This window comes from Anomaloglossus baeobatrachus, chromosome 11 (assembly GCF_048569485.1).
Source record: "Anomaloglossus baeobatrachus isolate aAnoBae1 chromosome 11, aAnoBae1.hap1, whole genome shotgun sequence".
Classification (NCBI taxonomy): domain Eukaryota; kingdom Metazoa; phylum Chordata; class Amphibia; order Anura; family Aromobatidae; genus Anomaloglossus; species Anomaloglossus baeobatrachus.
The window spans coordinates 121,393,557-121,415,678 of NC_134363.1; the positions used below are offsets into that span (position 1 = coordinate 121,393,557).

Genomic DNA, 22,122 nt, shown 5'->3' on the forward strand with positions numbered 1-22,122 from the left:
GTGTGTGTGTTTGTGTATGTGTATGTATGTGTACATGCCGCGGGCAGGAGGGGGTGGAGCGAGCTGAGCGGGAAAGTGTGGGCTTCCTGCACGTAACTAAGATAAACATCGGGTTACTAACCAAAGCGCTTTGCTTGGATACCCGATGTTTATCTTGGTTACCAGCTTGTGGCAGGCTGCCAGCGATGGCTCCTGCTCACTGTAGCTGTAAAAAGCCCTGCTTTTTGCTGCTAGAACCGTTCTCGAACGTATCTAGAACTATCGAGCTTTTAGCAAAAAGCTCGCGTTCTAGTTCGATCTCGAACAGCCCAAAAATCACTCGAGCCTAGAACTGGAGAACCACGAACCACGAACCGCGCTCAACTCTAGTCAGCAACGTCAATGAGTTTTTTTGGCAATAGGTTCAAAGGGAGGACTCGTGAGGGCGTCCAACCCTAATTTGATCCACCGGTGGAACTTTCAGGCATGAACTCACAAACCCAATAACCTTGAACCCACTGGTTTGCTGCCAGTTTTCCAATGGATAAGGTTCCTAGGGCAGAACAGGAACCCCTAGAGAGTGTACACTGAGAATCCTAGAGCAACCCCGTCTGCAAGAATGCCAATGTGCATGGAATAGGAACTCATACTCAAGGGACCATTTGCAAAGAAGGGGAACTTTTGCCACCCTCTCCCATAGAGTGTAGTGGTAACTGGTTTATGGCTCTGCAGCAAGGAAGAGACCGGGTCAGAGGAGAACCCTTGTGCATCAGCAAAAACCTCTCAAGTTCTAAGCTGTGAAATGAAAAAACCCCTTTTCCTGCACGAGGAACACAGGTTATTGCACTAACAGGTCCGGAATCCCTGGCAGAACCCCAGGATCCGGGACAGACATTGTGCTCAGGAGAGAGAGCCATGGCCACAAGCTCACACATCCAAGGCCACAAGCTTACCACGAGACCATGGAACGAACATTGGCATTTAGAATCCTGTGAAGTGTAGAGCCGAGGGGGAATTCTGTCCCGCCCAGTAAAGACCATAAGATGCCAGAATGAGGGATGGTGAATCGTGCCAACTCTCCCTCAAGCCCCCCCCCCCCCCCCAGCGTTTCAGGAAGGAGACGGTAGACTGAGTGACTGACAGCAACCTAGCGTCAGGAGGCGTGAGGGCTGTGCTGCTTCCTGCGCTGACCACCAGCCTAGGGATATCTTCACACTCTGCAGAACACACTGAGTCTCCTAATCAGACTGGACACACCCACAGGTGGAGGTCTGATTCTCCACACCTGCACAGCACACTGGGCTTATTAAAGGGAACCCGACCCTTATATGCAGAAACAAGCCTTTGTGGAACTACAAGTCCCATAGCAACCTCTTCAGTTTAATATCGCAGCGACCTTCTCCACTGCGACATATAGCGACCATTTACCATATTGGTGGTCGCTACCTCACAACATATACACATTTGTAACTTGCATGCAGCAATCCATAGATTGCAGCAGAGACATTGCAATCTATGCCCCACACAAGGGGTCTCCGACACTCGGCCCGCAGGCCATATCGGCTCTCTGCACAGGGGACACTCCGTATGGAGTTTAGGAGCCACCTAATGATGCAGATGACATACACGAAGATCACTCACCCACCACAGGAGATCAAGGGTACCGGTCCTGGAGGCTTCGTCAGAACCCCCACAGGTCCCGCAGAAGTCGTGGAGTCACAAGAGGATTTGCCCTTCTGGCTATTGAGGCTGGGCAGGTCTGTTTCACTTAGAACGGTGACTGTTCATACGGCTATGCTGCCGGCGCGCCAGAGAGTGCTGCTGCCTTTCTGAAGCCATCCTGGGATGTAGGCACGAGCACCCGTGCTGCTCCTCCACCTTCCGGTCCCATAAAGGTGCCCCCCTCCCCGTTTCAATGCGCCCAGTGGTGGGTGTCTGCCCTGAAACACCACCTCTGCTGCATGGGCGCCGCCATCCTCTTCAGGAGACGTCACGCAAGCATGCCTCCTGTACCCTGCATGCCTTGCGCGCGTCCCAGAGTGTGCCACATTCGGAAGTCCTAGGCAGCAGGGAGCGCAAGGGGGGGGGCTGTTGGGGAGGAGCGGCTGTCCGGAACCCCTGATGGGCCCTGCCGCACACCCCCGCACGGACACCAGGTTCCCCAAGTGCTGGTGGACGGCGCTTCCAGCCCTGAAGAATGGCACCGCAGGACTCACCCTGCTTTTCCGGACACCGGACGGGGCTGGGTAAATACAGCTTCTGTACTTTAAACTTCTTACTTCAACCGCCGTATTACGGAACAAGGTCTCCCATCAAGGACAGGAATCCAACTGACGAAGGGGAGAGGTACCGCCCTTTTATTTCAGAATAGTTTCCTGTCCTCGCTGGGCGGATCCCTCCCACAGGGTTCATGCTACTGTCAGGCGGACAGAAGTGGACAAACCACTGGCCGGGGACCCCCAGTTGCTCTACACTATGGTGACCCATTTCCCAGAGAAAGGTGCATGGGGAAGATGATACCAGATTACTACACTGGGGCAAAGGGGACCTGGAGGTGAACTGGGTATTGGAGGCCGGCAGGTGAAAGCAGCCGGCCTCCGGGACCCAGTTACCATCAACAAGCAGTGAGTGAAGACCAGTTGCACTGAACTACTGTTTAGACTACCTTCTTCCGACACCCATCACATCACCTATCCTCTGAGGCCTGGCCCCGCCTGCAGAGGGCATACCATCCAGGCTGCAATTAACACCAGCCCCAGTAGTGACATGGTGCAGCAGCGACTCCATCCATATAGCCGCACCACCACAAGTGACCATTCAACAAATCCCTTGTAAATATATCCCCTTTACACAAAAAAAAAAAAAAAAAAAAAGCCCAGGGAACGGAACCAGGCAGTGGCCACCACAGTGACATTCCCCAGTATTACGCTACCAGTGACAGTACTCCATATACCTGTGCGTGACAACCCCATATGGCTTTCCTCAGCCATAGTCACTTTTTTTGCTGCTTTTTATACAGTAACAGCACAAGCTATGAGATTTCAGAACATACATACAAAACAACCACAACACCCCACACACTGACAGTTAAGCTGGGTTCACACATCGCTGTTACGTCACCATTTTCTGTGATGCAACAGCGACCTTGTAAGTCGCTGTTATGATTGCTGCTTAGCTATCAAACACAGCAGCGATCATGACACACGTCGCTGTGCTACATGTGCAGAGAGCAGGGAGCCGCACACTGCTTAGCGCTGGCTCCCTGCACTCCTAGTGTGTCGCCCTGGGCAAGCCAGGGGACACAGGTCACAACACCACCACACCCCACACTCCAGGTAGGCACATCACAGCTAACCAGAAATCCTTGTTGCCATCCTCCAGAGGTTGATGATGCACACCAGGGGGTGGGCCAGGTGGTTGGCTCCGCCCACAGAGGAGCTCACAACACTGGAGGCAGGAAGTAACCAGGCGGATAGCTCAGGGACGAGCTTGAGTAAACAGAGTTCTGTCAGGGAGGAGGAAGTGGAAGGAGTGAAGTCGAGCCCAGGCAGGGCAAGAGTAAAGAGGAGAGTTCAGTTTAGGAGTTAAGTGAAAGTGAAAGTAGAAAAGGAGAAAGAGCAAGTAAAGTGACAGAAGAGAAAGACAGCCTGAAGGGTCCAGCTTTGTGAGGGCCAGAACAGCAAGGTCAGCAACGGCGGTGACTGTCTGGAGGGGGACCGTTTGGAAGTTCCTGGAAGGACCCCGTTGGCTGTGTGCCCGGTGGTCTGGAGCAGTGTTCCGAAGGACAGTCAGCACCAGGGCAGGGGCCTCTCGGACCCCGGCAAGGCTAGGAGTCGCCAGATTTGCCAAATCCGTCAGTGACGGGGACGCAGCTCCCCCAACAACCAAGTCCCGAGTGAAGGCAACAGCCCAACCTGAACCGGGGAGACACCGCCACGGCACCAGTTTCCCCAGGGCCAGCGCCTGCGGGCAAAGTGTAGAGCTCCTCCGGCCCAGATTGCAGCCGGGGAGCGGGTAACCGGAGGGAATCCACCGCTACCATCAGTCAACATAGGTGCAAGGAAGAGAGACATCACCGTCACCTACCGGGAGTGCAGGTGCAGCCGTCTGTGGGACCGTCCTACCAGCCGTTGGTGTACCGTACAAACTGTGTCCGTGTGTCAGGCTGAGTGAGTACCATAGTGCCGCAAGGCACAGCGCTGCCCCCGCGTCCCTGCGCCCTCCACTTTACATCTCATCACCGGGCCCCGGGATCACCAACCCCTACCCACGGAGGGGCAACACAACACCTGGCTGCTCCGCATCACCATCCCCGGGACCCCCACACTGAGCAGCGGTGGTGCAACCACCACAACAGTGGGTGGCGTCACGAACTATAACAATTCCCCACACCCAACAAACACCCCCTTTCACTCACGGGCGAGGAGTGTCGCTCGAGAAACCCCGGGATCCGGCCCACCGCTCGAGCCACCACTGAGCAGCTGCCGGACCCGAGCAGAAGGTGTGAGCGCGGTGTGCTGACACCCTCCTCCCCGCCCGCGACAACTTGGCGTCACGAACAGGATCTTACCGCTCTGCCGTCAGGTAGAGGTGCGCCTTGTTACCGCCGGAGGCATCCGGCAGAAAAATTTCAGAAGCCGCCATCTTTGGCGCGAAAAGTTCCCGCTCGAGCGTCTTCGAGCAGTAGAGGCGCGAAGGCCAAAACCCCGCCCCGAGAGAGGAGGGGCCGGAAAGAGCTAAGGGGGACGGAAACAAGATGTCTGCGCCCGATGGAGCCGCTGGAGGAGCGGTGGTCGCAGCCGCAGCGGCACCCGCGGATGGGAATGGGCCTGCCCAGATCCCGGTCGTACCGGCGGGAGGTGCCGCGGCCCCCGCGTTTGCTCAGGTCATGCCATTCTCCTTGCCCTATGCGCCCGGAGCTGCCTGGCTACCGCGGTATGACGGGAAACCGGATGCCCTACAGGCCTTCCGGAAAAAGCTTAACCCGTTGCTAGAGCTGTATCCCCTGACTGATAAGCAACGTGCAGCGATAGTGCTAGGCCAGTTAACCGGTGCGGCGGAGCAGGAGGCGGAGACCTGGGCCGAGGGGGACCGGCTCTCTGTAGCCACCATCTTTGAGAAGCTACAGACTGCCTTCGAGACCCGGACTGAAGCTGAGCTGAGGATGCAGTTTTACCAGTGCCGGCAACGAGCTGGGGATAGCATTCGGGACTATGCTCTACGTCTGCAGACCGCCCTCCGCACGCTGAAGCGGGTGAACTCTATTAATGAGGCGGATAGCAACAAGATGTTAGTGGAGCAATTTGCGCAGGGGATGAGGTCCCCTGAGGATCGTAAACAACTCCGGCTGTGGGCCCTGGAACACCCTGATGTGGACTTTGCTGTGTTAAAGGAGCGGGCTATCAAGGCACTACAGCCCCCAGCTGCTGAAGTCCTGGAACCCGTCCCGTGGCCCGTTGAGACAGCTCCCGTTGTGGCGACCCCGGCCAAACCAACCTCCTTAATACCTGCAGCCCCGAGCAGCACCGTGGAAGAGCTAGCAGCCCAGGTCTGTCGCCTGGACGGAGACCTTGCCAAGATCCTTGCTGCGCTACAACCTCTGACCAGATCTCAGCCTCCAGCGCAGATACAGCTTGCTGACAGTCCCGAAGATGTTCCCTGGATGCAGCGGAGAAGCGCTAACTACCCGCGGAGCAGACCCCCAATCTGCTACAAGTGCCGTAAGCCGGGCCATTATTACCGACAGTGCCCGTTAAACGAGCAACCCCTGGGGCCCCGGGCCAATCCTCAGGAGTAGAACACCGTGGCCCCCCGGACTGGTGAGACCGATATGTCGGGGCCCGCCCTATCATCCCTGTGGCTGTGGACGGCATACCAGTGATGGCTCTCTTGGACACTGGATCACAGATAACTACCATACCGTACACGTTGTATCGGCAGTATTGGGCCACAGACGAGCTGGCGCCTCCAGACAATAGTATAAATTTGATTGCCGCTAATGGACTTCCATTGACCCAGGTGGGGTATAAACAAGTGGCTATGACAGTGGGGCAAGCTGAATTGCAACACCAGGGTATGATTGTGATCATGAATGAACCCAGTGATCATAACCCGAAAATAGTGCTGGGAACCAATGTGATGGAACACTGCATGGCTGATGTGTTGAACCTATTGCAACAGCTAGCCGCCACAGCGGCGGGGAGCCGGCAGAGGGCTGTGCAGCGTGAGATCCGCGCCCTGATGTACCGCCAGCATGTAAGCTCAACAGGAGGGGAGATTGGTGGAGTGAGAGTGATGGATGTTGCTCCATTGACTGTGCCCCCTAGGAGTGAGATGATGATCTGGTGTAGGGCAGCAGTAGGGCCTCAGGGGCGTGACTACCCTGCGATGATGGAGCCCATGCCTTCCGAGCACTGGCCCACTGTAGTGGCCGCCCGAGGGGTGGTAGATGTGAAGAAAGGGAGAGTGCCCGTGAGAGTGTTGAACTGTGGGGAGGAAGAAGTCAGGCTCCCCCGGTATGCCACCATTGCCAAGCTGCTCACCCTGGACCCTCACACTATCCAGGAAGCCGGTCCATCCACACTCCCACCTACCCCCAGCACTTCCCCACCCCAGGGGGACACAAAGGAGTGGCACCAACAGCTACATGTAGGCACTGATTATACCCCTACACATCACAGGGCCGGGGTACACAGGGTGGTGCAGGAGTACGAACAGGTTTTCAGTAAGCACCCCCTAGACTTTGGGCGGATCAAGGGGGTTCAACACCACATTCCCACAGGTGAACATCCCCCTATCAAAGAGAGGTATAGACCTATTCCCCCTGCACATTACCAGTGTGCCAAAGATATGTTGAGGAATATGAAGGAGGCAGGGGTTATTCGGGACAGCTGTAGTCCCTGGGCCGCTCCGTTGGTACTGGTCAAGAAGAAGGATGATACCATGCGGATGTGTGGACTACCGGAAGATCAACCAGATAACCCATAAAGATGCCTATCCCTTACCCCGTATTGAAGAGTCTTTGGCTGCACTGAGAACCGCAAACTACTTCGACCCTTGACCTCACCAGTGGATACTGGCAAGTGGCCGTGGCCCCAGAGGACCGGGAGAAGACCGCCTTCACCACCCCGATGGGACTCTGCGAATTCAATAGCATGCCGTTTGGGCTGTGCAATGCCCCTGGGACCTTCCAACGGTTGATGGAGTGCTGTCTGGGACATTTAAACTTCGAGACCGTCCTGCTGTATTTGGATGATGTGATTGTTTATTCCCAGACGTATGAAGCCCATCTGGAGCACCTGGCCGAGGTGTTCGCGTCCCTTGCCCAGTACGGGATGAAGTTGAAGCCCTCAAAATGCCACCTGCTGAAACCCAGAGTGCAGTATCTAGGGCATGTGGTGAGTGCGGATGGTGTCGCCCCCGACCCTGAGAAGATTACTGCCATCCAGAGCTGGCCGAGACCAACTACAGTGAGGGAAGTAAGGCAGTTCCTGGGTCTGGTGGGGTACTATCGGCGCTTTATAAAGGGATACACGAAGATGGCTGCCCCCATGCAAGATCTCCTCGTGGGACAGACCAAAGGTGGTAGACCCATTGGGGCCCCACTGTCGTGGGGAGGACAAGCATGAGGAGTCCTTTTGCCAGTTGAAGGCGGCCTTGACCGGAGAAGAGGTCCTGGCGTACCCTGACTATGGGAGCCCGTTCATCCTCCACACGGACGCCAGTAATGTGGGGCTAGGAGCGGTCCTATCCCAGGTCCAGGATGGAAAGGAGAAGGTGATTGCCTACGCTAGCCGAAAACTCCGGCCAACCGAAAGGAACCCTGAGAACTATAGCTCCTTCAAGCTTGAGCTATTGGCGTTGGTGTGGGCTATCACGGAGCGGTTCCGCCACTACTTGGCAGCAGCCAAATTCACAGCGTTTACGGACAACAACCCGCTGACTCACCTGAACACGGCCAAGTTGGGCGCGCTGGAGCAGCGGTGGGTAGCCCGGCTAGCCAACTATGATTTCACCATAAAGTACCGAGCTGGTCGTGTCAACATAAATGCTGATGCACTCTCCCGGATGCCCAATTTGTCAGAAGAGGGGTGCGAGGATGACGACCTCGAGGAGATAGAGTTGCCTGCGTTTCACCAGCTGCCTACTGAGAGGGTACAAGTCTGTCAGCAAAGGGTGGATCTGGACCCGCGGCCCAGTCAAGAGTGGCAGGACGCCCAGGACCAAGCGCTGGCTGTCCGCCTTGTCAAGACTCTGGTGGAACAAGGTGCTATGGGAATAGACCCTGCCGCTCCAGCCGAAGCTCAACGCTTGTGGAAAGAACGAAAACGGCTTTGCCTACACCAAGGGAGGCTGTACCGTGAGCTGATCAACCCGAAGACCCATGAGAAGATATGCCAGTTGATCGTTCCTCAAGCTGAGGTCGCTACTGTCCTGCGGGCATACCATGATGGTGCTGGCCACTTCGGGTGGAAGAAGCTGGAGATGCTGTTGAGGGAGCGGTTCTATTGGAGTGGGATGCGTGAATCGGTGGAAGCCTGGTGTCGAGAGTGTGGTCCTTGTACACTGAGGAGAAAGGACGAGACTAGCCAGAGGGCACCGTTACATCCCATAGTCACCCATCAGCCGCTGGAGCTGGTCGCCCTGGACCAGGTCAAGCTCGCCCCTAGCCGAAGTGGGTACACCTACGCATTACCATGGTAGACCACTACTAAAGATTTATGGTGGTAGTCCCCGTTAAGGACCTAACTGGTCGAACCGCTGCTCGAGCGTTCCAGGCTTATTTCTGCCGACCCCATGGGTACCCCGAGAAGGTGCTGACTGACCAAGGCCCGGCTTTTGAAGCAGAGGTGTTTCACGAATTCTGCCAGTTGTACGGCTGCAAGAAGATCCGGACCACTCCGTACCACGCCCAAACCAACGGCATGTGCGAGAAAATGAATCACTTGGTCCTGGGGCTCCTCAAGACGCTGCCGCTGGAAGAACGGAACATGTGGCCGGAAAAGCTACCTGATTTGGTCGACATGTATAATAATATCCCGTCCAGCTCGACGAAGTGCACCCCAGCGTATCTGATGAGGGCTCGGCCTGGCCGCCTGCCGGTGGATCTGGAGATGGGGTTGGAAGCCCCGGAAGCACTCCCCTCAACGGCAGAGTGGGAAAGTCGGAGGAGGGCACAGTACCGGCAAATCCAGGAGTATGTGGAGAAAAACCTCAGTCGAAGTCGAGAGCAGCAGGAGCACCGGTTCAACCAGAATGCGCCCGCAGGTCCTTTCCAGCCAGGGGATGTGGTGCTGAAACGGAAGAGGAAAACCCACAAGCTGGATGATCAGTGGGAGCAAGTCCCTTATGTCATACAACCCACAGAATGGGGAGACGGGAAGACTTACCAGATCAGTCGTGACCAAGGGGACACCCTAGCCACAGTTTCCCGGGACCATCTAAAAAAATGCCCCCCAGCGCTGAAGGCAGAGGCTGAAGTACCGGTTCCTCCACCAGTGGAGAAGGCAGCAGAGGTAATCCACACTGTAATGGGTGACTTCCCAGCAGACTGGCCTACACAGGACGGCGCGGTGATTCTTCCAGTGATACTGTTCCCACAACCCGTGGATGAAGGAGTAGTGGAAGCGGTCAACCGTGAGCCAGAACCAGTGCCGGTGCCCAGGGATGAACCTGTACCCAGCCCCCCTGCACCTCCGCCTGCTCCACACTATAGCAGGGAGGAGGAACCGATTGTTCCCTCTACCCCACTGTCTAGCACCACTGACACCGGGCCCCGAAGGTCCACCCGTTCCAACCTAGGTAGACCCCCACTTAGGTACAGGGAGACCGTTCTATGAATGAAAGGGGTCCGCAAATGTAAGAGTGTTATTGTTTGTTTGAAAAAGTTTAAAAAGTTTGAAATGATAAGAAGAAAATGATTATACCGAGTTTGTCACCTGATTTGTGTGTTGATTTGCAACCGGCAGGAGCCGGCACCGTTGTCCCCGTGGGGACCGTTAAAAGTTTATATGCATGGGAACTATCCATGGACAAGCCCGTGAACTTGCAGGGCACCACAAACGTTAAGTGGCTTGTAAATATGTTGGGTACCGTTACAGTTTCCGCAATACCGCCTCCGGAGAGGCAGGTTGGAGGGAGGGCCCTGAGCAGAGCAGGCCAGGGCCCAGCCACCAAAGGAACCGGTGGCCACCCTCTGGAGGGCAAGGACAGATCCCGCTCGGGTAACTTGTGCTGGACTGTGGGTCAAGGGGTGCTGCCTGGGTTTTAGGGGCAGCATCAGGGCCAGGTTGCTTGGGTGGGAGAGAGCGGAAACCGTGACCGTATACCGTTGCAACGTTTAAGTAAATGTGCCTCCCGTCTTGGGAAGAGTTTTGATTAAAAATGTTATTTATGTTTTGCTTAACCTGTTATCCCCTTTTTACAGAAAAATAAAACCGGTGTAGGACGGCAGCCCGCGGACGGTCTGCATTTTGCTAAGGGGGAATGTGTCGCCCTGGGCAAGCCAGGGGACACAGGTCACAACACCACCACACCCCACACTCCAGGTAGGCACATCACAGCTAACCAGAAATCCTTGTTGCCATCCTCCAGAGGTTGATGATGCACACCAGGGGGTGGGCCAGGCGGTTGGCTCCGCCCACCGAGGAGCTCACAACACTGGAGGCAGGAAGTAACCAGGCGGATAGCTCAGGGACGAGCTTGAGTAAACAACAGAGTTCTGTCAGGGAGGAGGAAGTGGAAGGAGTGAAGTCGAGCCCAGGCAGGGCAAGAGTAAAGAGGAGAGTTCAGTTTAGGAGTTAAGTGAAAGTGAAAGTAGAAAAGGAGAAAGAGCAAGTAAAGTGACAGAAGAGAAAGACAGCCTGAAGGGTCCAGCTTTGTGAGGGCCAGAACAGCAAGGTCAGCAACGGCGGTGACTGTCTGGAGGGGGACCGTTTGGAAGTTCCTGGAAGGACCCCGTTGGCTGTGTGCCCGGTGGTCTGGAGCAGTGTTCCGAAGGACAGTCAGCACCAGGGCAGGGGCCTCTCGGACCCCGGCAAGGCTAGGAGTCGCCAGATTTGCCAAATCCGTCAGTGACGGGGACGCAGCTCCCCCAACAACCAAGTCCCGAGTGAAGGCAACAGCCCAACCTGAACCGGGGAGACACCGCCACCGCCAGGGCACCAGTTTCCCCAGGGCCAGCGCCTGCGGGCAAAGTGTAGAGCTCCTCCGGCCCAGATTGCAGCCGGGGAGCGGGTAACCGGAGGGAATCCACCGCTACCATCAGTCAACATAGGTGCAAGGAAGAGAGACATCACCGTCACCTACCGGGAGTGCAGGTGCAGCCGTCTGTGGGACCGTCCTACCAGCCGTTGGTTTACCGTACAAACTGTGTCCGTGTGTCAGGCTGAGTGAGTACCATAGTGCCGCAAGGCACAGCGCTGCCCCCGCGTCCTCCACTTTACATCTCATCACCGGGCCCCGGGATCACCAACCCCTACCCACGGAGGGGCAACACAACACCTGGCTGCTCCGCATCACCATCCCCGGGACCCCCACACTGAGCAGCGGTGGTGCAATCACCACAACAGTGGGTGGCGTCACGAACTATAACAATTCCCCACACCCAACAAACACCCCCTTTCACTCACGGGCGAGGAGTGTCGCTCGAGAAACCCCGGGATCCGGCCCACCGCTCGAGCCACCACTGAGCAGCTGCCGGACCCGAGCAGAAGGTGTGAGCGCGGTGTGCTGACACCCTCCTCCCCGCCCGCGACACTAGTGACAGTACACATCGGGTTAATTACCCGATGAGTACTGCAGCTACATGTGCAGAGAGCAGGGAGCTGGCACTGGCAGCGAGAGTGGTGGACACTGGTAACGAAGGTAAATATCGGGTAACCAGGGAAAGGTCTTCCCTTGGTTACCCGATGTTTACCCTGGTTACAGCCTACCACAGCTTCCAGCTCCTGCTCGCTTCATTTCATCGCTCTCTCGCTGTCACACAGCGATGTGTGTCACAGCGGGAGAGCAATGACCAAAAAAAAAAAAAAAAAAAAAAAAAAAATGAAGCTGGACATTCAGCCACGAGCGGCGACCTCACAGCAGGGGCCAGTTCGTTGCTGGATGTCACACACACCGCGACAGCATGTCGCTGCTACGTCACAGAAAATTGTGATGTAGCAGCGACGTCATCGTCGCTGTGTGTGACACCCTCTTTAGGGATTAGGAGAGAAAGCAAATACGCTAATGTGACTCCAGCCGTGTTTAGTTTATTAACCCACTTAAATGTCCTAGTAAGACAGGGAAAGTGCAACAGTTCACATGTCAGACACAAAGGCTAGTCTTCAGATGGAGAAAGGGCTCATTCCATATGCAAATTGGAGATGTGACCAGCTCCTTCTGCTCATCTGCATAGTGGACGGATACACATCTGCATTCGACAATTGCTTTTCAGTCAATCCATAAGGGTGCAGAGAAGTTAAAGATCCATACCGTGCTGGATGATCCCATACTGTAGCATTGTTCTACACAGTTTTTCACCATCATCTCTAGTGGCAACTTCTTCGTGATCTACCAGCCAATCCAGAATCTGTGAGCCAATGAAAGTCCTTCTATACTGTACAGAGTTCTCTTCACGGACTTGAAGAATACAGTCTTCCTCAGCCATCATCCTTATGAAAGAAGGGTTAGATACTGTCAAAGAATGTACAGTGATAGGACCACTTATCACAGGAGTAACTTGTCTTGTACATACAAGTTTCAGCACAAGAAAATGCTTACAGAACATCCAGTACTGCCAGTTAGTAAAGCATCTATTATTTCCATCACCACAACTCTATTGGTTGGGAAAACACCATAAATATAAAAAGATGGCAAATACAATTTTAAAGACTCACTTCTCAAAAATCCGCTGGCTTTTCAAGGCTATACTGATCTGCTCAGTGACGTTTAAAGTGCCATCATCATCGCGAAAACGATAGAGAAGCATTAGGTCTTCAAACTCTTTATAGTCATCACGTGCTATAGGAAGAAAAAAAAAAAAAAAAAATATGTATATAAAATGGTAAAACCCATGAGGGTACGGATTGTTGTATAGAGATAGCCAGACTAACTCAGTTATATTCATGCACATAGGGGCACTATTGGGCTGTGTGCACGTGAGGCATTATGGAAATTTTTTTAATGCACCTGAGCATAAGTGTTATAACCTGAAGGGAGTTTAGTGTGCACATTAAGCATTTTCTCCTTGCAGAAAGAAAACTGCAGCAAGTAGCTTATTTGTTGCCGATTTAGCCAAAATGAAAAATCTTCAAAAAAAAAAAAAAAACACATCACCTTAGAGACATCTTAATCACTAGATCTCACCATGATGGATTAGGTCAGCACTCATGAACACCTGCATGATTTTGACTGCAGTTTCTCGGTCTGGAGCCTCACGGTTTTTTACTAACCAACCAACCAGTTCATTGGCCACAACCATGTTTGCATAGGCGGAGGCACTTTGCGGCCTTTCCTTTATTATCCTCTCATTGTGCAATCGCTGCCTGCAGAAAAGTGAGACATACCGTTTAGAGAAAATCCCCTATAATACGTTTCAATATTGTATTCAGAGCTGAAAAAAAAATAAAAAAAAATATATCCTCGTTGAAGGATAGTGACATAATCTAGTAAAAAAAAAAAAAAAAAAAAAAGAAATTTTATTTTGCAGTGCTCCCCACCACCTTCAAATTAAAAGCAGCCATACAAACAGACAATGAGTGCTGCAACCTCAATAGGGGCCCTATGCTATCACAAGTGCAGGAGATGCAGCATTTCACAATTGGCATCACCGATACAGCACCAGTATGGAGGAGCTAGCTTATCAAGGGGACTAGCATTTAAACCTTTAGTTATCTGGTAATTTTTAGGCTTTCCCCCCTCACCCCCATATTTGTTTGCGCCAAATTCACTTTTTTTAAGCATATTTTACAAAACGTTTGGCAATGTACTCTAGTGCTTCCACCCCAGAGTGACATCAAGTACACCAGGAATGTTGGCACCCCCCAAAAAAAAAACAAAAAAAAAAAAAAAAACACACACACACACACACACACACACACACCACCAGATTTATGAGCCCCCATTTTCTTGAGATGGTTGGATTGTCATTGTAAATAAGCACTTGTACCTTGTCCCCCCCCCCATATTGTAGATTGTAAGCTCTCACAAGCAGGGTTGTCTTTTTTTCCCCCCCTTTAAATATTGTATTTTCTATAACTGTCACTTGTTTGTATATGATCCTCCTGAATTGTAAAGCGCTGCGGAATATGTTGGCACCATAGAAAAAGATTAATTATTATTATTATTATTGTGAGCCATTTTGGCACACATTAAAAAGATAAAGTTATAAATCTGGCGAAGTCTCCATAACTGTACCTCAGCTGATCCCCAGCCAGTATGACCTCTATTTGTTTCTTGTATACTTCAGCTCTCTTCTGATAACTGCTGCTCAGAATCGCCATCTTGTCTTCAGCAGTCGAAGGAGACTCTGTAGCCTCAGGTACAGGAATTTCAGTTTCCAAGGAACTCATTTTCATATAGTCCACAGCCACCTCAGCAGCTGTTTCCCAATCCTTTCCCTCCACACTAGAGGCACAAGCCAGCTATCCAACCCCTCAATCCGGGGATCAGCCATTTATATTGGGATGTAGCCCCCTCCCCCACCCTATCCTGAGCACCTACACAATCCACCACCCATCCTATTCCCTGACACACAGGTGTCCATTGATAATTAGGCTAGTTTCACACTTGCGCTATTTTGACGCAAACGGAATCACTAATGTAGTACAGTTCATTTATTTACAGTGGAAGCGCGTTACTATGGCGCGTGTGTGTGTCATGTAGTACCCGCTTGTGTCCACACGATGTCGCGCTTCCACTGTAAATAAATGAACTGTACTACATTAGTGATGGATTCCGTTTGCGTCAAAATAGCACAAGTGTGAGTGGGCCCTAAGGCTGCTTTCACACATCAGTTTTTTGCCATCAGGCACAATCCGGCGAAAAAACTGATGCAACGGACCCGTCGAAAAAAAACTGATCCATCGCATCAGTTTATGCCATCCGTTTCTTCTGTTTTTCAACAGATCCATTGTGATACTGCGGATTGTGATCCGTCGCTGTATTGCGTTTTTTGCCGTATTATGATGGATCCGGCGCCCATAGGCTTCCATTATACAACACGCCGGATCCGTCTCAGTCCATTTTTTTTTTTGCCGTTCACAAAAAAACTGTACATTTTCACACATTTTTTTTTCTCTTCAGGCACAATCCGGTTTGTGCCTGATACGACGGATCCGTCACAGATTGTGACAAAACTGATGTGACGGATCAGGCAGAAAACCGGATTGGTCTCATTTTTCCCCTTCCGGCGAGAGAGTTTTTTTTTTCTTTCCAGAAGTGAATTTACATATGTTCTGGGCATACCCAGAAACAAAAAACGGATCCGTCGCCTGATTCTGTTTTTTTACGGATGAAAACGGATCCGGCTCCCATAGGCTTCTATTGTAAAAAAAAAACGGACAGCGCCGGATCCATCGCCATCCGTTTTTTTGACGGACACAAAAAAAGTTGCATTGTGCGTTGCTTCCGGCGGCCACACAGACAAATTTTGGATCCGTTGTACAATAATTTTTAGCCGGCAAAGATTATTTGCCCTGGAAAAACCTATCTGAACCCATACCGGAGGTGGGGAGGGCGAGAGAGAGAGATATTTTCTAACCAGAAAGGAATTTACAAATCTGAGCATGCATGGTTTCTAAAAGATGGATCCGTCACCGGAATCCGTAATTTGATGGATTACGCCGCCCATAAGCTTCCGCTATAACACACGACTGATGTCGACGCATCTCGCTGTCAGTTTTTTCGCCTCACAGAAAAAACGTTACATTCTGCATTGCTTCCGCCCGACAGTCATTCACTCTACGACTGATCCGCCGCTCGGTGTATGTAACACAAGGCCATCAGTCACAATCCGTCGTTAATAGAAGTCTATGGGGAAAAAACTGATGGATTGTGACTGAGGGAAGTGTAAAAGCAGCCTTAGGGCATCTGCGCATGTGTGCGTATTTCATGCATTTATGCTGCGTCTAGCAGTGCAGCGTAAATGCATGCGTCCTGCGTCCCCAGCACAATCTATGAAGATTGTGCATAATCCTTGTGCACGATGCTTTTTTTTAACGCAGTGATTTGGATCCTGAAATTTTGATCCAAATCGGTGCGTTCAAAAATGCAGCATGTCACTTCTTTTGTGCACTTTGGATGCAGGTCCCACTCTGTCTATGGGAAAGTTGAATAAAGCTTCACCGTTTAGGATAGGTGCTCAGGAGGAAAAAATAGACCATATAATAAAGTAACTCCGGCACTCAAAAAATCTTTTTGTTGCAATAATTTCTTTTATTGTCAAATGGGAGTAACATTCATCAAAAAAATGTTTCGGCTATTCGCCTTTTTCAATTGTTACTCTAGAACGGTAGAAGATATATACTGGACTCACAACAATTTTTTGGATTTATTGGAGCAAAGAATTTATATCTGTTTCATCAGTGGCCAGTGGAAGAGTGAGACTCACTCTTCCACTGAACGATGAACTGCAGCTTACCTGCGGCCGCTGGCATTGCGGAAGGAAGGAGGTGGGCGGGATGTTTATGTCCCGCTCATCTCCGCCCCTCCGCTTCTATTGGCCGGCCGCTGTGTGATGTCGCTGTGACGCCGAACATCCCTCCCCCTTGGGGAGGTTCCATGGTGATGAATTTTTAGGGCCAATCTATTCAGGGTCAGTTTGGGACGGCCCTCGTAAGGGCTGGAGCTAATGGGGTTTGAGAGTTCAGCTAGTTCCTGCCAGGGAGAGAGCTCCTGCCCGGCCATGGACAGCCACCCGATCTATCTATCCTGATGACCCCCTTCTAACAACTGACCTGCATCTATAACTGGGTGAGACCAATCCATTTCTTTTGTACAATTGTATGACGTATTAATGAACCGGATATTATAAACAAGAGGTAATAATTATACCTATATGTTTACTGTAAAAATATATTATAAACCCCAACTTTTTTAAAAAATACCTTTATTATACCAAAAGCTAAACAGACTCATAGACATAAATACATACAATGTCTCAGCTGGATTCAACCAATAAGGGGGTAGATACATTGCAATATACAATTCATCCTTCTTTCACGATTCAATACCTATTTCCCCTCATCAAAAAATTCCTCAGAGGGAAAAATTGCAATTTTTCAAAGATTTATATATACTTCATACCATTATTCACATTATATATATATTTTTAAATACCTATTAAACTCACCATCACACAGTGGTTTAGGAGCTGAATACAGAGACAAAAAGATATTTCGTCTCTATATCTAGTTCCAACCCCTATCCAGTTTTTGAGACCATAAAAAAACACTTATGATAATGTCATCCCTGGTCACTCTTTTTGATGTTTTTGACAGCTACTCGACATCCAAATCACATCCTTAACTGGTCAATTGAACAGAGGAAAAAACAGGGATAACTTTTTTGAATAAAAAGCACATCCTGGAATACCCTAGGTTATTCCTAACAGAACCAACACCCAATATGTGGTGCAAACTCATCTACCGAACTGTTATTTTAGATACCATGCACCCTATAGAATGCCAAAGGTCATTCTCTACAGAACAGAGACTTAATATCGGCCCAAGGCCATCATCTGAACTGTTAGAAAAAAGATTTTTTCAGCAAAGCAACAAACACATATATGCCAAAGATAATACAGAATAAAAAAGTCCAGTAACCATAATTTGTTCCTTAATAGGATTCTTGATAGATGAAATATTTATCACATATCCACTTGAGATTGTCATATAAAATAATATCCTTCTTCATAGAGGTAGTTGATTTCAGACATGTGAAATGTCACAGGTTCCTTTTGGTAATGGTTAGACACTCTGTGCTTGATAGCTTCACAATCTTGGGATACAATTTACACCTTACTCCTCGACGCGTTTCCCCCCTTGTATGATAGAGCCAAAGGGTTCATCAGGAGGTTTTATTGATCCATGAGTTTAATATCAATATTCAATATGGATCCCAAAATCACCTCAGATCAAGTATGGTATGCCAAACCGGACCACTACAGCAATCGTTTAGGGGTCCAAGTAAGATGAGACAGTAGAAACTGGCAAAACGCCATGATAGCCTCCGTCCCAGAAAATCCCCAAATGAGGACACCAGCACGCCTATATGTTTACTGCCGTAACTATACTCTGAAGTAAATCCAGGAAATACCACTGTGATCTTGGATGGATTTTTGTTAGGTTACGGTTGGTAATTTTTGGTGTTTACATGTATGGTCAAAAGCTTGTTTCTTGGGGGATTTTTTAACCCCACACTGTATATTATACTGGTGAGTCATTTTGGGGGGTTTGGTTCCCACTGGAATATATCCTCCTATGACCCTAACCTAACTAACAGATAGGATTATAGGTTTATGCTCTGCTTACCCGGCTCATAGCAGTCATCACTTTACAGTGTCTATGAATCTTGGACACTGATTTGGTGTTGAAGCCCCTCGATGTCCATCTGGTGAATATGGTATGTTACTGACGGACATCACTGGGGGGGCTCCAACACTATCTGTGTTGGTCCTCTTGGACATGAATGTTGTTTCATTTGTTTGCACAAAAAATCCTTTTAGAAATTGCAGCACTACGCAATTTTTTTAAATGATAATTCTATTAAAAGTTATGTATTATCCCCTTTCTTACTGCTGATATTTATCTTAATCTTGAGAGGTAATTTAGGAACGGTTTTTCATCACCTGTTTCTGTACTGCTGGTATTTGTTGAGTGTGGAAGAGGCCTAAAGGAGATGGATCCCAGATCTCCATTATGGCAGCTATTCACGTGATGGGCTATAGGGGTATCTCGTTTATTTTCTAAAGTCCCCTGGGTGTTCCCCTATCCTTATTTTTAATTGTCTTTTCGTTTTTCCCATTTTGGGCATTTGCACGTGCATAAATAAATCACACCCTAGTTTTGCAAAATTGCGATTTTTATATACCCTCCCCATACATGTACTCTTAAATTCTTTTGAGGGAACAACATGTTTACAGTATATACACAACCCACACCTGAGTGTTCCCGATTCTCTCCGGTCCAACCATGTACCACTTTTACTCGGGGGAGTATAGAAGCTATGGACTATCTCATCCTTAATTGTCCTACCTCTTTTGTATGTCACTGAGGGGTGACTAGAAATAGCAAACGCCGATATCAGGGTCACTTTTCAAGATGTTCCACTGTGTCCTTAGCATTGTCATTACCTTCTTATTTTGATCATCATACATCCCTATTAGTCTTGTTATACATCTGTCATCCTTCCTTGGGGCTGTCGCAAGGAGATCACTCCTGTTCTTATATAGACAAGACTTACGGCCTTAAAAGGGGTTATATACAGGGGATATTAGAGAGTTTATGTCGTGACGCCACTTGCAGGTTGCAGTTATGGTGATGGAACCGTTGCTGCACAGTTTCTCACCGTCTAGGGCTGATGTTAATGCAGCCTGGATGTTAGGCCCTCCGCAAGTAGGGCCGGGGCCCCAGGGGGTAGATGATGGAGTTCAGCGCAGAAAGAAGGAAGACCGCACGATGGGGATGCAGTGCAACTGGTGTTTACTCACTGTGGTGGTAATGCTGGTTCACTGAGGACGGCTGGTTTCGACCCCTGGTCCCTTTCTTCCCAGTGCCGATGTGTAACCTGGTGGTTTCTTTCCCCTGCACCTCTCGCTGGTTGGTGGAACCGCGTGGCTTGAAGCGTCTGTGGGTCCCCTTCTGTTTGACGTTTTTGTCTCTAGACCATACGGTGGGCAGTCTGAACCCTGTAGGGTCGGTGGTCTGTCCCGGTCCCTGGTTCTCTCGTTACTGCTGGTGTCCCCGGATTCTTGGGTCAGTGAGGTCCTGGATGGTCCCCTCACTGTGCAGGTATTTGTCAGGTAGCCTGAAGCGTTCGCCTGACCTAGGGCCTTGTGCCCCGTCGGTGCTATGGTTCCAGGGGTACCTTGTCGTACCCTCCCTGGCAACCACTCTCCTTCACCCTCTAGGTCACTGCTACACGACCCCGTCTGTAGACACGTACATCTCCTACCACTGTCACTACAGATTCTCCTCTTGTATTACTCCTCCCCCGCTGGTTGTCGTCTAGGGTGGCTATCCATTGGGTCCCAAACTAGTCAGTCACCCATGATTGGGAGAGGGAAACTGGGGATGTTTATGTGTTTTGATGTTACTGGCACTGGTCTTCCAGGTCCCTGGGGGTAGGCCCTGCATCTTTGACAGGATGCAGTACCTTGTAGTGCCCTAATGGGTTCAGGGGCGCTACAAATATACTCACAGCAAAGATAATATATTAACAAGTGAAGCCTCGTGCACAGCTTGAGTAATTAGTCAGGTTTTTTTTACCTCAGTGGTAAGCCAACGTGCACACGTAGAGTATTTGTTGAGATTTTTTACCTCAGTATTAAGGCCACGTGCACACGTTGAGTATTTGGTCAGTTTTTTACCTCAGTATTAAGGACATATGCACACGTAGAGTATTTGGTGAGTTTTTGTACCTCAGTATTAAGGCCACGTGCACACATTGAGTATTTGGTGAGGTTTTTTTTACCTCAGTATTAAGGCCACGTGCACACGTTGAGTATTTAGTAAGTTTTTTTACTCAGTATTAAGGCCACGTGCACACGTTGAGTATTTAGTAAGTTTATTTACTCAGTATTAAGGCTATGTGCACACGTTGAGTATTTGGTTAGATTTTTTTACTTTAGTATTAAGGCCATGTGCACACGTTGAGTATTTGGTGAGGTTTCTTTACCTCAGTATTAAGGCCACGTGCACATGTTGAGTATTTGGTTAGATTTTTTTACTTTAGTATTAAGGCCATGTGCACACGTTGAGTATTTGGTGAGGTTTCTTTACCTCAGTATTAAGGCCACGTGCACACGTTGAGTATTTGGTGAGTTTTTTACCTGAGTATTAAGGCCACGTGCACACGTTGAGTATTTGGTAGGCCACGCGCACACTTGAGTATTTGGTGAGGTTTTTTTTTTACCTCAGAAGAGGAGCATCAGACAAGGGTTGTGGCTACATCCCAGTGGCTAGAAGGACCTGCCTGGTTAGTGGACGTGACCAGCATGGTTGGGGGGCATGGTTATGTTTCCTCCATTCACCATAATCATGCAAAGGGGGCTTTGCTTCGCCCTCCCCCAAACACCTTCCCTTTTGGGTCTTACACTCAGACCCCCGCTTCTATTGTAAACAACTCCAGGACCACATGGAGTTTCTTTCTGGTATCAGCTATGTTTGCTGAGGCCACACCCCTTCAGATGACATGGCATGATGTCAGCAAGGTCCTGTAGCCCACTGGGATTTAGACTCCACCAACAAGTTTCTGGGCCGCATGGGAGACAAGAGAAGAAGTGTCGCCAAATCATCAAAAGTAAAAGCCCCCAGTATGTGTGTATAGGACTGTGTTTGTCTATTTATGTATGTTTATATGTTTTTTTATATATGTGTAGGTTTCTATGTGACTATATCTGTGCACGTCAATTTTTTCCCAGGGGGCCTTGTTCTAGTGTCACTGCGTTGAGAAACACGTGATGGTGTCTCCGCGATGTTGGATCTTGATCTCCCCGAGGTCATCCATCCTTACCTATATATCTGTGCATGTGTCTCTATATGTATGTGCACATGGCTGCACACTGTGCACATCTATGCCGTGTGGGTGTATGTACCGCCACCATGCCAGCCACTCAGATCCGGAGCCGCGGTGGCTCGAGGGGTCTCCGGATTCGGGGGGTCCATGCAGACACTCAAATTAAAAGGGGGGGAATATGTACAAGGGGGTTGTTGGAAAGTTCGTGACACCACCCACGGTGCATGGTAATGTGAGGGACCACCGCTGCCGTTGGGGAGCCCGGTGACGATGATGTGGCAGCCTGATGTTTAACCCCTCCGTGGGTAGGGGGTTTGTGTCCCGGGGCCCGTTGACAATGGGATGGTGTTTGGATGCCGTTGGGAATAGGAACAGGGGTTTCCAATGTACTCACTCAGTCCCGGAATAACTACAACGACAGCTTGT

At 50.3% G+C, this 22,122-nt stretch overlaps 1 protein-coding gene across 1 annotated transcript in view; it reads right to left on the reverse strand.

The window, feature by feature from the left end:
- DEPTOR (DEP domain containing MTOR interacting protein) overlaps positions 1-14,531 on the reverse strand; it is a 58,270-nt gene extending 43,739 nt beyond the window's left edge. The window contains exons 1-4 of the mRNA XM_075327275.1: positions 14,377-14,531; positions 13,327-13,505; positions 12,858-12,981; positions 12,454-12,632 (exon numbers count right to left, since the gene is read on the reverse strand). Of these exons, the coding sequence (XP_075183390.1) occupies positions 12,454-12,632; positions 12,858-12,981; positions 13,327-13,505; positions 14,377-14,531 (637 nt within the window). The remainder of the gene's footprint in view (positions 1-12,453; positions 12,633-12,857; positions 12,982-13,326; positions 13,506-14,376) is intronic.
- Positions 14,532-22,122: the final 7,591 nt, after the last annotated feature.